Source organism: Euprymna scolopes, chromosome 16 (assembly GCF_053919585.1).
Source record: "Euprymna scolopes isolate OS-2025 chromosome 16, ASM5391958v1, whole genome shotgun sequence".
Classification (NCBI taxonomy): domain Eukaryota; kingdom Metazoa; phylum Mollusca; class Cephalopoda; order Sepiida; family Sepiolidae; genus Euprymna; species Euprymna scolopes.
The window spans coordinates 133,793,404-133,815,643 of NC_136497.1; the positions used below are offsets into that span (position 1 = coordinate 133,793,404).

General features: G+C 33.3%; 1 protein-coding gene across 1 annotated transcript in view; it reads left to right on the plus strand.

The window, feature by feature from the left end:
- The window catches only part of LOC145296098 (uncharacterized), a 30,809-nt gene that overhangs the window by 3,845 nt on the left and 4,724 nt on the right, over nt 1-22,240 (plus strand). The window contains exon 2 of the mRNA XM_080142238.1: nt 14,006-14,175. Coding sequence (XP_079998364.1) covers nt 14,006-14,175 — 170 coding nt within the window. The remainder of the gene's footprint in view (nt 1-14,005; nt 14,176-22,240) is intronic.

A 22,240-nucleotide genomic window follows, 5' to 3' on the forward strand; every position in this document is an offset into this window, starting at 1 on the left:
CACACACACACACACACACACACACACACACACACACATTCAGCTTTATATTATATATATATATATATATATATATATATATATATATATATATATATATATATATATATGAGAGAGAGAGAGAGAGAGAGAGAGAGAGAGAGGGGGGGTGGATAAATCTTTATGGTGTGTGTACCAGTCACGGAACGAAAATATCATATTTTTAAAATCACGTAAATTGATCAAGTGCTCTTTTTTAATATATAAAATCATTTTTTAGCGATTAATAGTAAATCGTAAGCTTTACAAGACTGAATTTGATCTTTATTTATGTCTCGGTAGTTTGAATTTAGTTGATCCCTTGACATGTTAAATATGGTGGAATGAGATACGCGCCCCTTCCTCATAAAAACTCATTTTCTTCGAAAAAAAAAACAAACAAACAAAAAAAAACTACTTGATCAATTTACGTGATTTTTGGAATACGACATTTTCGTTCCATGGCAAATGCGTACATCATAAAGATTTTTCTGTACTTTTGTTTTTCAATCAGGTTTAATCCTGGACAAGAACACACATTTTCCAATGTCCCATCAATAAACTGGCCTATGTGTGTTTACAAATATTTCGTGCCAGCAGAAATCAGGCGTTTCGGTATTAACTAGAACGCTAGTGACTCTACAACTTTCTTTTACGTTCTTCCTAGCGCACTCTTCCACTGAGACGTGCGTGCGTGTTTGCGTATATGTGTTTGTATGTATGTGTGTGTGCCTGTATGTATGTGTGTGTTTATATGTTTGTGTGTACGTTTACATGTCTGTGCGTATGTGTGCGTGCGTGCGTGTGTGTGTGTTTTGCGAGTGTCTCTCCTCTCTCACAATTATTAATTTATAGTTTTATACGCCATCAAAAGACAGGATTTTGTAGTACATACGCACTGGAACCAACTGACAATTTACGTACGCTCCAAGACGGATTTTATTCAGCGATTCAAGAGCTAATCCGAAGGATAATCGCTATAAATCCTCTTTTAGCTATGCGTTAATTTGTGGCGGTAAGAAATGGATTAGAGTGCGCGAACGTAACATCCAGACAATTGGGGGCTAGGGTTAGTGTTAAGGTTTACCCTTATTCCGCTAGCAGAAGGCGTGATTCAAGGTCAAAAAGTGGGGATAGAAAAGCCAGCGGCTAGGAGGCAGATCACGCCGATCTAAAAAAAATACCTGAACATTCTCAGTAGGGGTGCATCAGACGATTAGCAATAAATTAATCAAGTAGAGAAGATTATGCCTGAGAAGGTTGACTTTCTAAAAATGCACAGAACCAAATCTCAGCCCGACAGAAAAAAAAAGCCACGTAACTCAAATGGTCTATACTCTGTTGGATTGTTGACAAAGACGTATTTTCGACTTATTCCCATTTACTCGCCTCTCCACGAGGGCAGAGTTAGACACAAGGTCGGTTTTTAATGTGGGCAAAATCCAGCTCCCCAAAAAGGGACCATTTGGATAGGAACAAAAATAAAAATCGTCTCGGTCATGAAGGATTTCTCCTCCACTGACTCAGAACAGAAAGGTGAAGTGTAGCATCTGAGCAAATATTATACTGTGATCTTGGCCAGAAGGCCAAAAAAGGAGATTTGCAAAATAATATACCCGTTAAGTGTCACATTGACCCCTCCTGGGTGAATTTACATTGTATCTCTTCGGACTGTTGTACACATTGACGTTTATATTCCTATTTGTAGCAGCCGCGATTACCGGCAACAGTATCGACTTTGCGGGCTTACTAGTTTGAATATCTTTGGTTTTATAAGCTCAGTGCTGATTGATGCAAGTATTAAACTTCCCTACTGGCTTGCCGAATCAGAGTCAATTTCTCAGGCGAGCTGAACATGTGACAGAGTTAATAAAAAGGTTAAAGGTTCCTCTTTTTTGGCAAGTACACGGTATTGATAATAACTCTACGTGGCTCATGGCTCTGACCAACCTCCAAAACTTCTCTCTTGGGATACAATAGAACTTTCCCGGGCCTTTGGCACTGGGTTCGACACTGACAAGGAGGTAAATAATCCAATATGGCTGCCGCCAGAGTCTTGACTTCAATATTGCACAAATACATGAACTTTTCTACCCAGGCATGACTTTTTTTTCACCCATACTCATAAACTTTTTAACATTGCTAGCACTCTTCGTGTCTCCGTTCCTCTTTTGCATAACGAAGATAATCAATAAGCTTTTTAAAAATGTTAGAATTAAATTTTATCTTTTTATTCTGCGTATCATATTTCTGCCGATGTCCGTTCCAGCTTTATTCTAGTGCGTTGCTAATGTTGTCATACCAGAGGAAGCGCGCCTTAACATTATTCTGGCATTTAGAACCTCGCCCAGTGCAACGGTAATCTCACATCTTATCTGAATTAGATATGATTCAGTACTCTTCCCAATCATTACAACCCCATCTTCCGAGAGAGAGGAGTTTGTTAATTGACATTCGCTCGATGCGACCCCGACTGAAGGATGCCAAGGGACCAGTTCTTATCGATTTTTGCACTCAGATAGAGATCCATTAATCAGAGTCTGTTTGCTTTTGGCAGATGAAATAATTTTTGTCTGTGGACGTAATTGTAGTTTAGTAACCTTTTCTAATTTTGTCTTTGGGACCTATTCTTTACAAAAGAAAATTTTTGGTTTAGCTTTAAATAAAGAATTACGTGCAAAATTCTGTTAAATTCCCGAGTTTGACAGAAAGATCTCCAAGTTTGACAGAAAGATCTCCCGAGTTTGACAGTGTCCTTAGCCCACAACCAGAGTTATCAGAAATTAGGCAGAAAATAAACGACAATGAAAACCTGATTGTGGTGTAAGGGCACTATGGCATAATACAAGCTTCATAGAAACACAAATTAATCCACAGGGTCTTTGAGAGGCCCTGAATTCGACAAGCCTACTTTCCAATGCAACCTAAATGCAATTGCAAACTTAATCTAACGTAGTTCGGGAACCAACACGTTATAGCTTCCGTCGCAAAGCAAAGTATAAGAAAGAACTTCCATTCGCCTTTTCTTTGTAACAACGACATTTATTTCTTCATTGTTACGGCCGTGACGTCATCTACGTGACCATCTTTTCGAGCATGCGCGTTATTCACGCCTCTCACGTGATCTCGAACGTGATCATTCTCTTTCTCTTATTATAGTCTGTTTTTCTTTTGCTGGTACGTGATATCACATGCATTTTCATGCGCACGTCCGTGCTACATTACATTAAGTTCCAAATGTAATTTCGATTTTAAATAATCCCTCCTCAATACTGGTTAAGAATACGTCCTTGATAATCAGTCCAACATTATGCTTGTTGCTGTCGAGTAAGGGTTAGGGTTCTGTGCAGTTCTAGGAGGTCCGTACTTCCAAGCATTATCTTCTTTCTTCGAGAAGGGAACAGGTGGTTTCATGCCTTCTCTGGAGTGATTTTCATCAAACAAAAACTTCTTTGCCTATTATCTTCATATTTCTAGAGTTAAGCGAGACAAATATTTCGCATGAATTTTATTAAAAGTTTTTGATTAATAATGTGCGGCCCTTATAACAACACATGTAGGTCTACATGTCTGTCGAGAGGCCCTAAGTTTAACATTGATAGCCTATGTTAAATTCTACTTCGCAATAACTTTGGGATAACTGTCCATGTCATTGGTTTGTCGGTGAAGTTCAATAGGTCATTATTTTTAATTAATTGGAATGTTTATTGAGATGAGTATTATTTATTCATGGCGCAGTGGATAAAGACGTTGAATTTCTACGGTTCCAGGTGAGCATTGTTTGAAGATAGCAGTTTCAATCCTCCCCAAAGCTAGCCAGATGGTTAGTTGGCCAAAGGAAAAAAAAAAGAAAAAAAAACATAGTGAGACGGAAAAACAACTATGGAAGGCAGTAATTGCTATGGCTGCAGTTAGGAGATTTGGAGTTCCTATTTTGTCGAGGTTACCACCTGACGAAGGCCAGAGGAATAGTTGGCTGAAACGTCGTGAAACAACAACTAAAAGATGAGGATAATAGTCCGCAATAAATAAATGAATTTAATGGATCGTGTTTTACATCACTATTCGTCTCCTGTCTGAACTATTACCTGCTTCCTTTGTTCCAGCTCGTTTGACTTCTTGGTCTAGTGGTCTCCATCACTTCACTGCTTTGGTACCTCATTGTAATACAGCTTCTTCATCCAAATCACCTTCTGTTTTCCTCCTAATTTGTGCGACACTTACAACAACAAAACTAAGGCCTATAGGCATCCTCTGTCTTTACGACAATCATCTTTTGTTCTTGCCAATTACTTAATTCAAGTGACTTCATGTCTTGTTTCAAGTGATTTCCATAAAAAATGATGATCAATATAAAATACAATAATAATAATAATAATAATAATAATAATAATAATAATAATAATAATAATAATAAGACCAGATGTCGTAATAATTAACAAGAAACAAAAATCCTGTCAAATCGTAGACTTTGCTGTTCCAGCTGACCACAGGGTGAATATCAAAGAAAAGGAGAAACGGAGCGAATACACAAAGCTAGCCAAAGAGCTGAAAGGGATATGGAAGATGAAGAAAATCAAAATAATACCTATTATAGTAGGAACGCTAGGAACAATCCCGAAAAATTTTGAAAAAAGAATGGGAGAAATTGGAATCGGAGGAATGACTGGAAAAAATACAACGAACAACAACAATGAAAACAGCTGAAATATTAAGGAAAACCCCTGAATGTGGAAACTAACACACAAGAACCAAAAGCGTAGACCAGACGAACTGCTACAGAGACAAAATATAAAGGGTTACATGGAACCAAGAACATTGAAGCTGTATATCTATATGTTCTCTAACTCCACCCTCATCCATCATTACCACATCACTGTCCCCCCCCCCCCCCAAAAAAAACAGAGTGAAACCAAATAGGCAAGTAGTCAAGGAGGAAGAAAAGACCGAGCTGTGAGCACTGACCAGACTTCCACTGTAAAAGTGCAAAGAGAACTGGGACTTTGGGAAAGCTTATTGCCACTCAAATTCCAGTTAAGACCAATGACCACTGCCAACGAGAAATCAATGGAAACCAGCTGTTGAGATAATGCAAATTTATTTGCAAATGGTATCGAAAGAGTTGGAGAGTACTGGAAAATCTGGGGAGACTAGATGTCACTCAGCTTCCAGGGAACACCACACGCTTTATTCAATGAGATCTTTGATAACCTCTGTGAAAGCTCCTCGAGAGCCCATAAAAATAAGATTAAATAAGAAATATATTGCGCATTAATTTAATTAAACGATTTCAATTGATCATGTGCGGCCCCCATAAACATACAAATGGATCCACATAGTCCTCGGGGCACTCTGCGTTTTACATGCATAACTGTGTTAGATTCTACATCGTGGTCGTTTTTTGGTTAACTGTTCATAGCGTCACTTTGTCTGTGAAGTTCAATAGATCACTCGGGTTTTCACTGTCATTCATTTTCTACCTAATTTCTCCCGGTCACTCCTGTTTTGGAAGATGAGGGCACTATTGTATAAGACGGGCATCATAACAAGCACAAATGAATCCATGTGGTTCTCGAAAGGTCATGAGTTTGACATGGCTAGTTTTGTTAGATCCTACACCACGATTGTTTATAAAAAGATTGTTTAAAAAATTTTTTTTTTTTATCATTCAAACAATGAATGAGAAACTACTTGAATTGGCCAAGATGACGATCAACCTGATTCGGCGTGAGAGGACGACAAGCGAAAGGGATTTCCTTTTTCCAATGCATGTTTAGTGGCTGAACAAAAGGTTGAATCGATTCGCCATTATTTGTAAGACTATAGATAAAACGGATAGGATCATTCAAGAAGGTTATACAGTTGTCTATGAAAGAGGAAAAGAAGAAGAAGAAGAAAAAGAAGAAGAAGAGGAAAGTGGAATAAAAGAAAGAAAGGAAAAGAACGAGAAACGAAGCCCAGGAACAACGAAGCAGGAAAAGAATTTGAAAATGAAGTAAAAAAGAATAAAAAAAAAAAAACGATAAAAGGAAGAAAAGAAAGGAAGAAAAGAAAGGAAGAAAAGAAAGATAAGCTGTAAAGTAAAAAAGAAAAGGCAAAAAGTAAACATGAAAGGAGAGAAGAGAAGAAAGATAGGAGAAAATGAAGATAAGAACAAAAGTTGGTTGTTTTTTTTTTACGGCATATCAACCCTTTTTGGGTTATTTAATACCGAATCCAAAGATTTTGAAGAATTTTTTTTTAATAGAATATATTTGTTGTTTTCAAGTCGGTTTCTATTCAACCCATAGTTGGAACCCTAACAGGTACTACCACTCCGGGTCAGAGTGTACCTGGGAGCAATGGTAATTAAAGGGTGGCTCCACACTCCCCAAAGCCCGCAAGCTGGGGCCTCACCACTGGATATAGTTTAAGGTAATATCCAGGACCGATAAGAAAAAAAGAAATAAATAATATGTTTTATTGTGGAAGTAAGATTTCTTGTTCTTTTTTCTTGTATTTTTCTCTGTGTATTTCTTATACACAGTCTATGCCTGTCTATCTATCTATCTATCTAGCTATCTATCTAGCTAGCTAGCTAATTATTTATGTATCTATCTAATTATTTGTCTGTCTATATCTATCTATCTATCTATCTATCTATCTATCCAGTATCATATAGTAAATCTAATACAATATAGTAAATCGTTTCATAATTTACTATTTTCATAACTTACTGTGTAGCTCTACTCAGGTATTGAGATCTGTTGAAGAAACTACTGAAAATTTATTCATTTTTTTTTTTAAATAAATGAAATAATATATAACATACCGTATCTATCTATCGTTTCATAATTTACTATTTTCATAACTTACTGTGTAGCTCTACTCAGGTATTGAGATCTGTTGAAGAAACTACTGAAAATTTATTCATTTTTTTTTTAAATAAATGAAATAATACACATCATACCGTATCTATCGTTTCATAATTTACTATTTTTTATAACTTCCTATATTGCTCTACTCACGTATTGAGCATTGTTGAAGTAAATAATGAAAATCCATGCATAAAATATCAGATCTACTTATAATTTCTTGGGAATAAATTTATACATTATATATATATATATATATATATATATATATATATATATATATATATATATATATATATTATACGTATATATTATACATATATATTATAAATATATTATACACATATATTATACTAGCATTTCAGCTCCGCGTTGCACGGGTGTTTGGCGGTGTATGTTGAGCCAAAAAAAAATGGTCAATTTTTTTTTTAATTTGACCCCTATTATGACCCCTTAACATTTATTGTTTTGGGCTCAAATCAAGTTATTAAGTTAGATCCATGTCCAAGGAATCTATATCTAAAATTTCAAGTGTTTAGACCCAAAATTGTCAGAGGAGTTTGGTAAAGTTCTCAAAGGTCAAATCATTGAACTTTGACCTCTTAACAGCCAAAGTTCTTGCCGAAAACCGATCATAAAGATTTTCCAAATCTCAGTACCCTGTATATCAAATTTCGAGTTTGTAGACTGAAAATTGACAGAGTTATTTCGTAGGAAAATGTACACACACACAGACATGTTCACTTTTATAGATATACTAGCATGGATGCCCGGCGTTGCCCGGGTGTTTGGAGATGTATGCTAGGCAAAAAAAAACAACAAAAAAGGTCAATTGTTTTAACTTTGACCCCTATTATGACCCCTTAACATTTATTGTTTTGGGCTCAAATCAAGTTATTAAGTTAGATCCATGTCCAAGGAACCTATATCTAAAATTTCAAGTGTTTAGACCCAAAATTGTCGGAGGAGTTTGGTAGAGTTCTCAAAAGTCAAATCGATGAACTTTGACCCCTTAATCGCCAAATTTCTGGCCGGAAACCGATCACATCGATTTTTCCAAATCTCAGTACCCTGTATATCAAATTTCGAGTCTGTAGACTAAAAATTGACAGAGTTATTGCGTAGGGAAATGTACACACACACACACACACACACACACACACACACGTTCACTTTTATAGATTACATAGATATATATATATTATGCATATATATTATATATATACATATATATATTATACAAATATACATATATATATATATATATATATATATACGTACATATACACATATATATATATAGATGTGTGTATATATATATATATGTATGTATACGTACATATACATGTATATATATATTATATATATATACACATCCATATATATATATGTATATATATATATATATATATATATATATATATATATATATATATATACTAGCAGTTCAGCCCGGCTTTGCTCAGGCCCTATGTACTGTTTTTAACTTGCCCTACGTGTGAATACACTTTATATAAAATTTCAAATGTTTAGACCAAAAATTGTTTGAGTAATTGGAGGAATTTGGTAGAATCTGCAAAGTTAACTCTTTCAACTTTGACCTTTTGGCAGCCAAATTTTCACCCTAAAACTGATTAAAATGCATGCTGCATGTCTGAATAGGCGTTATGTATAAATTCAAAATGTTTAGACCCAAAATTGGCTGAATAGTTTGCTAAGCACCGCAAAGGTCAAATCTTTTTGAACCTTAACCCCTTGGTAGTTCAAATTTTCGACTCAAACCGATTAAAAACTTGCCCTATCTCTGAATACCCTTTATGTAAACTTTCAAATGTTTAGAACAGAAATTGGCTGAGTTATTTGTAAGAGACCGCAGAGACCAATTTCTTTTTTAACTATGACCTCAATTGTAACTTCTTAGCATTTAATTTTTGGGGCTCAAATCAAATTAAAATGCTTGATCCATGTTCAAGTAACCTACATTTAAAATTTCAAGTGTTTAGACCCAATATTGGCGGAGGAGTTTGGTAGAGTTTTCAAAGTTCAAATCGTTTAACTTTGACCCCTTGACAGCCAAATTTCTGGCCGAAAACTGATTAAAATGATGTTCTCAAATATCAATACTCCTTATGTCAAATCTCGAGTGTCTAGATTGAAATTTGACAGAGTTATTCGGTAGAGAAATGTACACACACACACACACACACACACACACACACACACACACACACACACACACATTTTCACTTTTATAGATATACTAGCGAGGGGTACCCAGCGTTGCCCGGGTGTTTGGAGGTGTGTGGGGGGATTAAAAAAAGTAAGTATGAGGATCGAACCCAAACCGTTGAGGCAAAGTTGTAAATTAAAGTGTGAAAAAAAAAAGTGCGACGTTAACCATTGCCCCACCGCGACATGCTAACGGAAACACGTTTGAATTTATTTAATTACTTGGATTTAGCAGGTGCCCGTTTTAATGAGTTAATAAGGTCAAGTTTGACTACGGGATTTCATTTACTGCTGAGCGACCCCCCCTCTCTCAAGATGTTATAGGAAAAAGACTAACCTACATGCGGCGAGCGACAAATGTTGAATATTTATCTTCAGAAATCGAGCAAATTAAATAAACAGGCGAGCTTCGTTGTTAACTGTGAGATATTACGATTTATATGTGATATAAAAAGTTTTAAAAAAGTTGTGAAGCGAGCGACCGCTTCTCTGAAAAAAGCCTTTTGTAGACACACAGAAAAAGCGAACACACATACATATATACATACATACATACATACATACATACATACATACATACATACATACATACATACACACATACATACATTTTCGCTTTTATATTTATAGATGGATATACTAGCAATTCAGCCCGGCTTAGCTCGGGCTTTATGTACTGTTCATAACTTATCCTACGTGTGAATACACTTTATGTAAGATTTCAATTTAGGCTAAAATTTGTTTGAGTAATTTCGTAGAGACCGCAGAGGTCAATTTTTTAAAACTTTGACACTTTAATGTCTTAACATTTATTATTTTGGTCTTAAATCAAAATACTATATATATATATATATATATATATATATATATATATATATATATATATACTAGATAATATACCCGGCGTTGCCGGAAATTTTTCACTTTGTTATTTGCTTCTCCCTTTTCTTTGTGGACTGTCTCTTTTTGCTATGACGTCATATGTGATACTATCACATATTACGTCACCGTCTGTCATATATGGCGTATACTGTGAACAAACAAACAGAAATAAAACTTTATATATATATAAAATGAAAATTACAATTGAATCTACCAAAATGATCAAAGATGGTAAAATTAAAGTATATTATAAATATTAAAGAATTAATATTTATAAAATTATTTCAGCCAGACATAAAAGCTCGATAAAATCAAATAGGAAATAGAGCTTATAATATGAGCAAACAGTTATGGAAATATGCTAAAAAACACTTTGAAATGAGTTAAAAACATATTTAATCTGAAAAGGAAACACTAGATAGGACTATCCATTTATCTAGTGTTTCCTTTTCAGATTAAATATGTTTTTAACTCATTTCAAAGTGTTTTTTAACATATTTTATTAACTGTTTGGTCATATATATATATATATATATATATATATATATATATATATGAGAGAGAGAGAGATAGAGAGATAGACATGGAGTATGGAGAGAGAGAGAGAGAGAAAGAAAGAGAGATAGATAGACATGGAGTATGGAGAGAGATAGAGATAGATAGACATGGAGTATGGAGAGAGAGAGAGAGAGAGAGAGAGAGACAGACAGACAGACAGACAGACAGACAGACAAACACAGAGAGAGAATCAAACAAACAGGCCGACCCACAGACGAAAAGAACAAAGAAATAAAAATCTGATTCATCCACTATTCTTATTCCGCTTTCATTCTCTTTCTGTATTCAAAGTAAACAATAAACTGAATTATTGACCTTACGTGGAATATAATGCAAGTTGACATACCATGTTAGTAGATAAACACAAAACACAAATATATATATATATATATACATATATATATATATATATATATATATATATATATATATATATATATATATATATATATATATATAATGTCTGAGTAATCTTATGAGATCTGTGATCTAAGCTACTCGTTCAATACACTTTGCTTGTTGACTAAGCTTAAACTGTTTGAACAAGCAATAATAAAAAAAAAAGATCCGAACATTGAATTAGACGCCCAGTTTGTTGAACCCGAGCCTGAAAACCGTAATTTCAGAGTAGGGCCAAGGGCAGCCGAACCGGAACTGGATAAAAAGTACACAAGACGCTTAATCAGATTGACCTCATAACATGGGAGAAGACTGTAATTTTTTTAACATATTCTTAGAAACACTATTTAGTTTTTTTCCACAGCAAGAACTTAGACACCAGGGTCGAAAATTGCAAATTATAAGTGATTGCCCCAGAGGAAGGGCATGCTGACCTGCAAAATTGACTGGGCAGCCCGTCGGCATTCGATTAGCAATAAACTAACCTCTTCTCGAAGAGAGAAGGCAAGGCCTGGGTAGGTGGACCTCTTAGAACTGCACAGAATTAAACTCCCGCCTCCAAATCAATAGGGACCAGATCATTACAGGAATGGTCGAATCTCCGTTGATTTTGGAGGCCCAGAATAAAAATCCCTAGCTGTTTCTATACTCTCATAAACATCGCGCCTTTATCAATGCAAAATGACTCAGCGTTCAAATATTTTATGTGAGACGAACATATTTCTTTCGTCTACATTTTATCATTATCAAAAGTTTAATACTCTATTCTTCTATGTGTTTTTATGATTATTAACTTATTGTCACACGCGGAGATGAATATTACTGCGTCTCTGATTGGCTGAAATTACATGTTAATTAAGATTATTACGTGCTTGTTCTATTGAAATCAGCCAAACACTGTAAAAATCCCGTGGTGATAAACTACTTGTACGAGTGCCCGAGACATTCTTTGACGCATACAGATTTTCCGTCATTTTCTTCGTCGACAGAAACAGCTGTTCATCTTTCTCTTAACACGTAATTGGTTGCTCAGTGGAAAGTGACGTTTCTCGGGTGGGGGGGCATAAAGAGATATTGTTATTTTCTCAATTTTTTTGTTTCGTTGTGATAGAATAATATGAGCAATTAAAAAGAATAACAACTAACTCCGTTATTTGTTCTGGGGTTTGATTAAGATTTTGAAATTTTTTTCGAGCAAATACATCCAGTTGAGCTTCATCGTTTCGATCAAGTCCTCAGAGAGCGGTGGAAATCTCGAACACAGCGTCCGATCACTTTTAATTTATTCATTTTTTCATTTAAAATTAAAACCACATCAGCGTCCGAACTAATAATGATTAATAATTTATTAATTAATAGTTAATTATTAGTCGATGAGAGTAATAATGATTACGGAAAAGCGCTTAAATAACTTTAATCCGTCTACTGACTATTTTCACAACTTATTGTCTAGCTCTACTCATTTATTGAGCACTGTTGAGGTAAATACTTAAAATCTTCCATCTGTCTATTTTTACCACCAAGAGAGCAGTGATTCCAGTTCCCTTTTGTACAATCTATGCGATCCTTAAACGGACATGGACCACAATCGTATAGACCAATCTATACGTTTTTTTTCGGGTCCTTCCTATATTTATTCGATTTTAAAAAATCTAATTTTTTGTTTTCCTATATTTATTCGATTTTAAAAAATCTAATTTTTTGTTTTTCTATATTTATTCGATTTTAAAAAATCTATTTTTTTGTTTTCCTATATTTATTCGATTTTTAAAAATCTAATTTTTTGTTTTCCTATATTTATTCGATTTTAAAAAATCTAATTTTTTGTTTTTCTATATTTATTCGATTTTAAAAAATCTAATTTTTTGTTTTCCTATATTTATTCGATTTTAAAAAATCTAATTTTTTGTTTTCCTATATTTATTCGATTTAAAAAAATCTATTTTTTTGTTTTCCTATATTTATTCGATTTTAAAAAATCTAATTTTTTGTTTTTCTATATTTATTCGATTTTAAAAAATCTAATTTTTTGTTTTCCTATATTTATTCGATTTTAAAAAATCTAATTTTTTGTTTTCCTATATTTATTCGATTTAAAAAAATCTATTTTTTTGTTTTTCTATATTTATTCGATTTTAAAAAATCTATTTTTTTGTTTTCCTATATTTATTCGATTTTAAAAAATCTAATTTTTTGTTTTCCTATATTTATTCGATTTTAAAAAATCTAATTTTTTGTTTTCCTATATTTATTCGATTTAAAAAAATCTATTTTTTTGTTTTTCTATATTTATTCGATTTAAAAAAATCTATTTTTTTGTTTTCCTATATTTATTCGATTTAAAAAATCTATTTTTTTTTGTTTTTCTATATTTATTCGATTTTCAAAAATCTAATTTTTTGTTTTCCTATATTTATTCGATTTAAAAAAATCTATTTTTTGTTTTCCTATATTTATTCGATTTAAAAAAATCTAATTTTTTGTTTTGTAAATTTGGGGAAAAATAAAAAATATAATAATTGAAGAAACTCATCCTAACATATGAATGCGAGTGCTTTTGTTTTGTATTTTTTGGCCGGGGGTTCTTTATTTTTGGTTTGTGTGTTTTTTGTTTTTCTTGTTTTTTTGGGGTTTTTTTTTTGTTTATCCTTTGTTTTTTCGTTGTTTTTTTTTGTTTTGTTTTTGTGGTTTAGCTTTTGTTATGTTTTTTGGTTTTGTTTTGTGTTTTTCTTTGTTTTTGTTCTATGTGTTTTTTATTTTGCTTTTGTGTTTTTTGTTTTGTGTGTTTTTTGTTGTGTTTTCTGAGTTTTATTTTTGTGGTTTAGCTTTTGTTATGTTATCCGTTTTGTTTTTATTGCTTTGTTTGTTTTTTTTAGTGTTTTTGTTTTGATTCATTTTTGTGGTTTTTCTTTTTGATTTATGTTTGATTTTCTGTTTTATTTATTTTTTTCTTTTTTGTTTTGTTTTCCTTTTTTCTGGTTTTAGTTTTGTTTTTGTTCTTTTTTGTTTTATTTTTGTTTTGTTTTATGTGTGTTATTTACTACATAATTTCTTTCTCTTTGCAGTGAAAAGTTTACAATATTTGGAAGATGTAATCGCAAAGGCTTCGAACAATTTAGACTTGTTTAAGTCCGGGATCGACACAGGCAAGACCGTATACTTCAGCAATGGCGTCGCCCTGGACGTTGGCGGCTTAAACAATGAAACCTTTCCATTGCTGCCGGAAAATCTCAGAGTAAATATCATTTTTTTTTTTTTTTCGTTAAAATATGAGGTCGCTGATAATGTTTACTTTATTGAACAAATAAGACTAACAAAAGAATGAAACGAGAACCTTGGTATGGATATGATAAATGATGGCCTTTAATATTTGGTTATTATCACTCAGGTTAACAAGCACTTGTTCTCGGCTAATGGAGGAGAAATCCTTTATATTACTGAGACAATTTTTGTTCCTTTCTCCACGTTAAAAAAAAACGACCCTGGTGTCTAACTCTGCCCTCGTGGGGAGGCAAAGTAAATAGGAACAAGCCCTATTAGAAAGAATTCGTGTTAAAAAAGGGCAAAACACAATTCATGAAACATAATATATTATATTTCTATTAGTTTGTCTGTTTGTCTGTTTCACTTTTTCTCGGAAACTACTGAGCCGATTTGCCTGAAATTTTGCATGAATCTTTTTTATGACAAGGCGGAGCTAACTAAGTGTTATGGCACTCGTATGATGCACCGTTATATGTTAATAGGATAAGTTCCAGGTCCTTTCAGAAATTACTGGGCTGATCTGGCAGAAAGTTTTTTTGCATATCTTTCTTTGATAAGCTGCAGCAAAGATAATGATATTTACACAATGCCCAGTAATGGATTAATAGGGATTAATAACGATTATTCATTACATTAGCACATTTACTCTAGAAGTTGTCTCGAAAACTACTGAGAAGATCTGGTTTAAATTTTGAATAGATAGGTGCAGCGAACTAAGTATTACGATATTTGTTCAATGCACAGAAAGAGATTAATGTGGATTAATCAACGCAATACTACATTTATTTTAGAATTTATTTTTTATATACAGTGTAACCCGGATATAAGAAACCTGAATATAAGAAAAACGGATATAAGAGAGATTTTCTCTGGTCCCAAATTAGAGCCTGTGTTAATATACAGTGTGACTCGGATATAAGAAATAAGAATCCCCGGATATAAGTGTAACTCGGATATAAGAAGAAAGCTGTAGTGGTCGGATAAGAAGTCTCTTATATCCGGGTACACTGTACTAGGCAGATTTGGCTTCAATTTTAAATGTTATAATAAGGTGTGTTGAATTAACTATTATGGTATCTGTTCAATGCACAGTTAAGGATTACTGGGGATTAGTATTTTTAAAGATAGACACAAATTTAACGATATCCAACCAATTTGTCATAAAGCATTCATTCTAAGTCAAGGGGTCACAGATTTTTCCCGTTTTTAACTGGCTAAAAAGTCTAGTGTTTATATATTTGTGTCGTCAGATGATTGCCTTCGCGGTTGTACTATGATAAAAACAACGCAAGACAAGTTGTTGGTATAACTCAATTGACATGTGTGGCTATGTGTGTATTAGTGTGTATGATACCGTCACCTAGCTTACAAAAGAAACCCAAACATTATCCCTCGATAGCTGTCCAGTCACGTCTGTCCTTAGTGATTATCTTCTCGGTCTGGTCTGTTCTCACACATGTTTAAATCCAATCTCTCTGGTTTCTCATCAACTCTCGCAAACTGTTGTAAACTAACTTAAAACTTCTAAATATATTGACTTCAGGATTGGAAATCCTATGTCCGGTTCATTTGTTTTACTTGCTGACTACACATTATACTTCCAATATTACTCCTATCCTTCCGTTTTTTGTGCGCCTTGATGAACAGTACAAGTGCATTGCAACCGGAGGAGATTACTTTGAAAGGGACTAGAGTTTCATACGTGTACTATCAATAAAAGTGCCCATACGAAAAGTCTGGAAACTTATTGGAGGCACCTCGTTTATGTTTTCCTTTGTATTTTAGTATGTCGTGTGATAGCAGTTTCTTCTCTCTCCCCAGCAAGTCGGGGAACTTCACTCTGAAACGATTTGCGCATGTATCGAATTCATGTTGATTGTTTGGAATTTTTCTACAATACCATTGTTCTGCTCCCCTCCCCCACTCTGCTCCAGACAGTCGAAAGTCAAATATATAATCACTATACCCTTAGTTTACGTAACGTTCTTTTTTTTGTTTTTTGTTTTTTTCAATCGACGAAATTTAATAGGTACGGACAAAAATGGTGAAATAAAGTTATGGAACATAGTTTTGAAAGCCGATTTATCATAATTTTTTTGTAGGTTTCCGACTACTTTTGGATTGTATTTGAAAGATTTAAGTTAATTTCCAAAAGGAAAAATGTATTTGTATACTTGAAGAAAAAAACACATTTATGAAAAATGTTTTCACGGCGAGCTAACTAATTCAGCCAAATTTTGAAAAATTCTTTGTAAAAATCCTTCGAAAGATAAATATTAGTTTTCTGGGTCTATTTTAAAGATAATTAGTAAAATAAAGTCCTAAGATATTGAATTAAATTAAAAATAACAAACACCTTGTTTATACAAAAAATAGATTAATTAGCCTCCAAAAGCAGGAAATTCTCACTTCGTTCCACCGAAAGAAAACAAAGTCCTCGTCACATGGATTTTATGGAAGCCCTAAATTTCAGACAGTCACAAGGCAGTCTGAAAATGACGTCAGATAGTTAAAGGGAGGTAGGGCTGTTGTTTTTCTTTTTCGCCCAGATGTGCATCCGTACATTCCTATCGTGAACGCTTGTCTAATTTTTACCATTTTTTTAATTTAATTATTTTTCTATGTTCCTGCTTTTAAATTTAAAAAGAAAGTTTTATTTTTCCAGATTATATAGAAATTACGTTACACCAAAATTTTCACATTCTTGCAAGCAAGGAAAATATTAGAATCGAATCGGTTTTTCTAAATATGTACGACCAAATTTATTCCCAATCATTGTACGACTGATTGCCCCTGCTGTTTGTCATATAGAAACACCGTGTAAAGTTGCTTGAATCAGCAGGAGCCAAATCGGACAATTTAGTTGTGTCGGATTTTGATCGTACATAAGGGAGTTTACTAAAATTGTACGACTAAATTGTATTCGATTATTTGCTGCTGCTGCTGCTGCTGCTGCTTTGCTATAAAAGCAACTTTTACACGGAGCAGCTACTGGATTTGTCAGTGCAAAATATCGTAAGAATCTGTTGTGGTATTATTCAAATAAACGGTACTTATGTATTTTTTGTGCCGCGCTGAAATAACGTTATTTCGAAAGCCATTTTTAACATGGGGAGAAAAGGGTGTTTTGTAACTATTCCGTGCTTCCACCTAACAATTTAATAATAATAAAAATATATCGTGAATCTTAAATTGAACCTGAAAAAAAAAAAAACTGTATAAAAATAACGCGGTACTAAAAATACGTAAGCACCAAATCTATCTATCTATATATAACAGTGAAAGTGTCTGTCTGTGTGTGTATCTGTGTATCTGTATGTGTACATTTCCCTACGCAATAACTCTGTCAATTTTAAGCCTACAGACTCGAAATTTGATATACAGGTTACTGAGATTTGGGAAAATCGATGTGATTGGTTTTCGGCCAGAAATTTGGCGATTAAGGGGTCAAAGTTTAACGATTTGACCTTTGAGAACTATACCAAACTCCTCCGAGAATTTTGGGTCTAAACACTTGAAATTTTAGATATAGATCTCTTGGACATGTATCTAACTTAATAACTTGATTTGAGCCCAAAACAATAAATGTTAAGGGGTCATAATAGGGGTCAAAGTTAAAAAAAATTGACCGTTTCTTCTTTTTTTTGTTTTTTGCTCAGCATACACCTCAAAACACCCGGGAAACCCCGGGCACCCATGCTAGTATATCTATAAAAGTGAACGCGTCTGTGTATCTGTGTGTGTGTGTCTGTGTACATTTTCCTACGCAATAACTCTGTCAATTTTCAGTCTAGACTCGAAATTTGATATACAGGGTACTGAGATTTGGGAAAATCTTTGTAATCCGTTTTCGGCCAGAAATTTGGCTGTTAAGGGGTCAAAGTTCAACGATTTGACCTTTGACACCTCTACCAAACTCCTCCGACAGTTTTCGGTCTAAACACTTGAAATTTTAGATATAGGTTCCTTGGACATGGCTCTGAGTTAATAACTCGATTTAAGCCCAAAACAATAAATATCAAGGGGTCATAATAGGGGTCAAATTTAAAAAATTGGCCACTTTTTTTTTGCTCAACATACATTTCCAAACACCCGGGCAACGCCGAGCTGAAATGCAAGCAAACAATAAAATGAATTTACTCATAAATTTCAATCGAGAGGTTATTTTTGGTAAATATATTTTTAGATTCATATTAAAAATATTTAAAAAAAACATTTTTCTTAATATTATTTTTTCCAATTCTGTGTGCCACTTTTTCCGTTTTTTTTTTTTTTTCGGTAAAAATCTTTGCAAAAAAAAACAAGTTTATTTTTTTTACATTAGTCGTGCCTTTGTTTTACTAATTATGCGCGACTAAAAATTAAACACGATTTTATGTACGTCTAGTTAAAGCCTGAGACATTATTTTGCACACTGTAGTGAAAAAAAATAATTGTCTCGGTCGTTAAGGATTTAATTAGTCAAAGCAATTTCGTCACGGGTGATTTACTCAATTCGTCAGTACAAAAAAAATCTTGAATTATTAAAATAAACAATGAAACGAATTTACTCAAGTTTCGGTCGAGGTTATTTTTTGGCAAGTATCTTTTTAGCTTCATACCTAAAAGATATTTACAAAAAAAACAAAAAAAACTATTTTTTAAAAATATTCTCTCTTAAGCCAGAAAGTATTACATCCATCTGCCTGTTCTACAAGTACTTTAATGGAGAATGGTCTGACGAACTGCAAGCACTTGTGTCCCACGACGTAAATACTTCCGACAAACCCGACAAGCCGCTAAATCCGACCCCTTCACTGTAGAGATCCCTAGATGCAAGAGAACCTTCTACTCCAGTAGTTTCTTCCCCAGAACAGCTATACTTTGGAATTCCCTTCCGGGTCCCTGTACTGACATGCAGAAGTTCAAGTGCAACGTGAACCGACATCTTGCTGCCCAACTTCCTACACAGTACCCCTGATGCTTATGTCCCCGATAGTAGCCCCCCTCAACAAAGTGGCAATGTCCCTTGTTTGAGGTGAAAATGTAGTAAAAAAATTTAAAAAAATAAAAATAAATAGAAATACAACTATTTGTGTGTTGCAAGATATTTCAAGTTTTGTTATAAATTTTTGTTTTAAAGTTTTAGAATATAGTTGGTGTTAAACAACTCAAAGTTAAAGAAAAAGTCACTTGGGTTTATTTAAAGTTTAGTTTGAGTCTTTTTACTCCAGTTTAATTTTTAAAAAAATTGGTAGTAGTCGATAATATGATAACTTAAAAAATGGCTGAGAAAACTTTAAAACATGATTTCCTTTAGTTTTTTTTTTTGGCGGGGGGGTTAATGTGCGCTGCTTCTTCAACCTGCAAAAGGTGTTTGTTCCTAAAGCTGTTCTTAACATGGGGAGTTTAGGGGTGCTATTTAGAAAGCCGTTCTTAACATGGGGAGGTTGGGGTGGTAGTTCCGAAAGGCATTTTCTTATTTTCAATCTCCCCATGTTGAGAACGGCTTTCGGAATTAACACACTTTTCAGGTTGGACAAGCGGCGCCCATTGACTTTTTTCTTTCTTTTTTTTTTTTTTTTTTTGAGAAATGAATCAGAGTCGCGTTATCATAAAACGGAACTTTCTGCAATATAATTTTTAAAAAAAGAAAAAATAGAATATATATATATATATTTTTTTAATAATAGTTATTTACTTGTTTCCCCACGAGAGCAATTAGACACTAATGTTTTAAACGTGGGGAAAATGAGTTCTCCTAAAAGAGGCACACGGGAGTGGAAACATTGCTCCAGTCAGGGATTTATTCTACTTTTTAAAAAGATTTTCTAGTGTTATGCTGCTATTATATTACAAAATTCAAATTTTAAAAAAGGTCACTTGTAAAATTTAATTTGAAAAAAAAAAAAAAACTCTCGGCTGACAGTTGTGACTGACGAAATTCGTTTATTTTTATTTCGATAATAAAGAAATAAACTTGTTTATTTATTTATTTATTTTATTTATTTACAAAGATTAAATAATAAAAACATGGGTTGAAAAAAGTCTCAGTCTTTAAGAATTTGCCAAAAATAATGGCGACTGTGACTAAAGTTTTATTGTTTATTTTAATAATATTTTTTTAATTAGTAGATCTTATTTTTTCGTAGAATCTGACAGAACCTCCTGCTTTTAACTGCCTGAGACGAAGAAGACCTGATATTTTCATTGCAAACCTTGGTTTCGTATAAGCTGTATCGCCTGGAGAGGTCTCTAGTTACTAGTAGCTAGCTGACCGAAACATGCTCATGATTGTGTAGCAACATATTACTGCTTATGTAAAAACAAAGAATATATATATATATATATATATATATATATATATATATATATATATGTATATATATATGTATATATATATATATATTACGATATATATTATAATTATATTTAGTTATAAATAATGCATGAAGTTCGTCATCATTGTCTGCCTTCGGGACGTGAGTTTCTGTGTAAAACATTTTATTTTAAAAAAAAATCCAGCCGTTTTAAACGCTGTTCTGTTCATTTGGATTTTTCGTCTGCTTCTATGTATATTTAGTTGTAAATAATGCGTGAAGTTCGTCATCATTGTCTGCCTTCAGGGCGTGAGATTTTGTGTATTAAAAAAAGAAAACAAAAGGAAGGAATGGAGGAAAAGGGAAAGAAGGAGAAAGAAGGAAAAAAAAGAAAAAAACTCCAGCCGTTTCAAAGGCTGATCTGTTCATTTGGATTTTTCGTCTGATTCTATGTATATTTAATTTGTTTTGGGTTTTTTTTTGTCAAACTCATTGAATTGTACCTGATCCTGATCATTGAGAATATATGACTTTTGGAACGCTCCTTCATGTGTATTTTACATTTATGTGTACGTGTGTGTATGCATATGTAAGTACATGCTTATAATGTATGCCTCTATGTGTGTATGTTTGCATGTGTGTGTACATGTATATGTATGTTTGCGCGCTTCTGTGTGTATACATGTATGTGTGCATGTATGTGTTTATTTCCATGTGTATGTGGGGTGGGGAGGGCTCCCGTAAGCCGTGGTGAAGGCAACCCCTCTAGGAGAAGCAAATCTCTGATTTAAAAAACCATAAAGCGGGAGACCAGTAACCGCATTAAGCTGGTCTGCAGTTTAACTTGTTGCTGGCTATCTTGCTCTTGCTTGTTGCTGAATCTTAACATTTTAAACCGAGAGAGATTTAGCTGTCGTACAAAGCTAAATCTCTGTAACATCATCTTTGTATAGATTCTCTCTCAGGCATTTGTCTATAAAAAATAGTCCTATAGCAATGGAAAAGTTGTGACGCGTGTAGGCTTGAAATGCTGGAAGCATGTAATAATTGATCTGCCATCATTATATGTATCGGTGTGTGTATGTATGTTTATATATGTATATGTATCTACGTGTATATGTTTGTATATATGTGTATATATATTTATGTGTGTTTGTATGTATATATATATTTATGTGTGTTTGTATGTATATATTTATGTGTGTTTGTATGTATATATATATATATTTATGTGTGTATGTATATATATGTTTGTGTTTGTATGTATATATATGTTTGTGTTTGTATGTATATATATGTTTGTGTGTGTATGTATATGTGTATGTTTGTGTATAAATGCATATATATGTACGTATATGTAGTTAAATGTATGTGTATGTATATGTGCACGTATTTATATGTGTATATGTATGTATATGTGTGTTTATATATGTGTGTGTATATATGCGTATGTATTGGTGTATGTATGCATGTGTGTATGTATATGCATTATGTATTATGTATTGTGCATGTATGTATATATGTGTGTATGTTTATGGATATATGTGTGTGTATGTGTGTGCATGCGTGTACGTATATATATGTATGTATAGCAATGACCGTCTTTAGTGGCATGTCTGCTTGAGTGTGTGAATTCGCCGGTACCACTAAAAAAGTCATGCTAGGGCTCATGGACTTTAAGTGTCTGAGGGAGTGGCACTCATCTGACAAGATGTTGCAATCATCATATATATATAT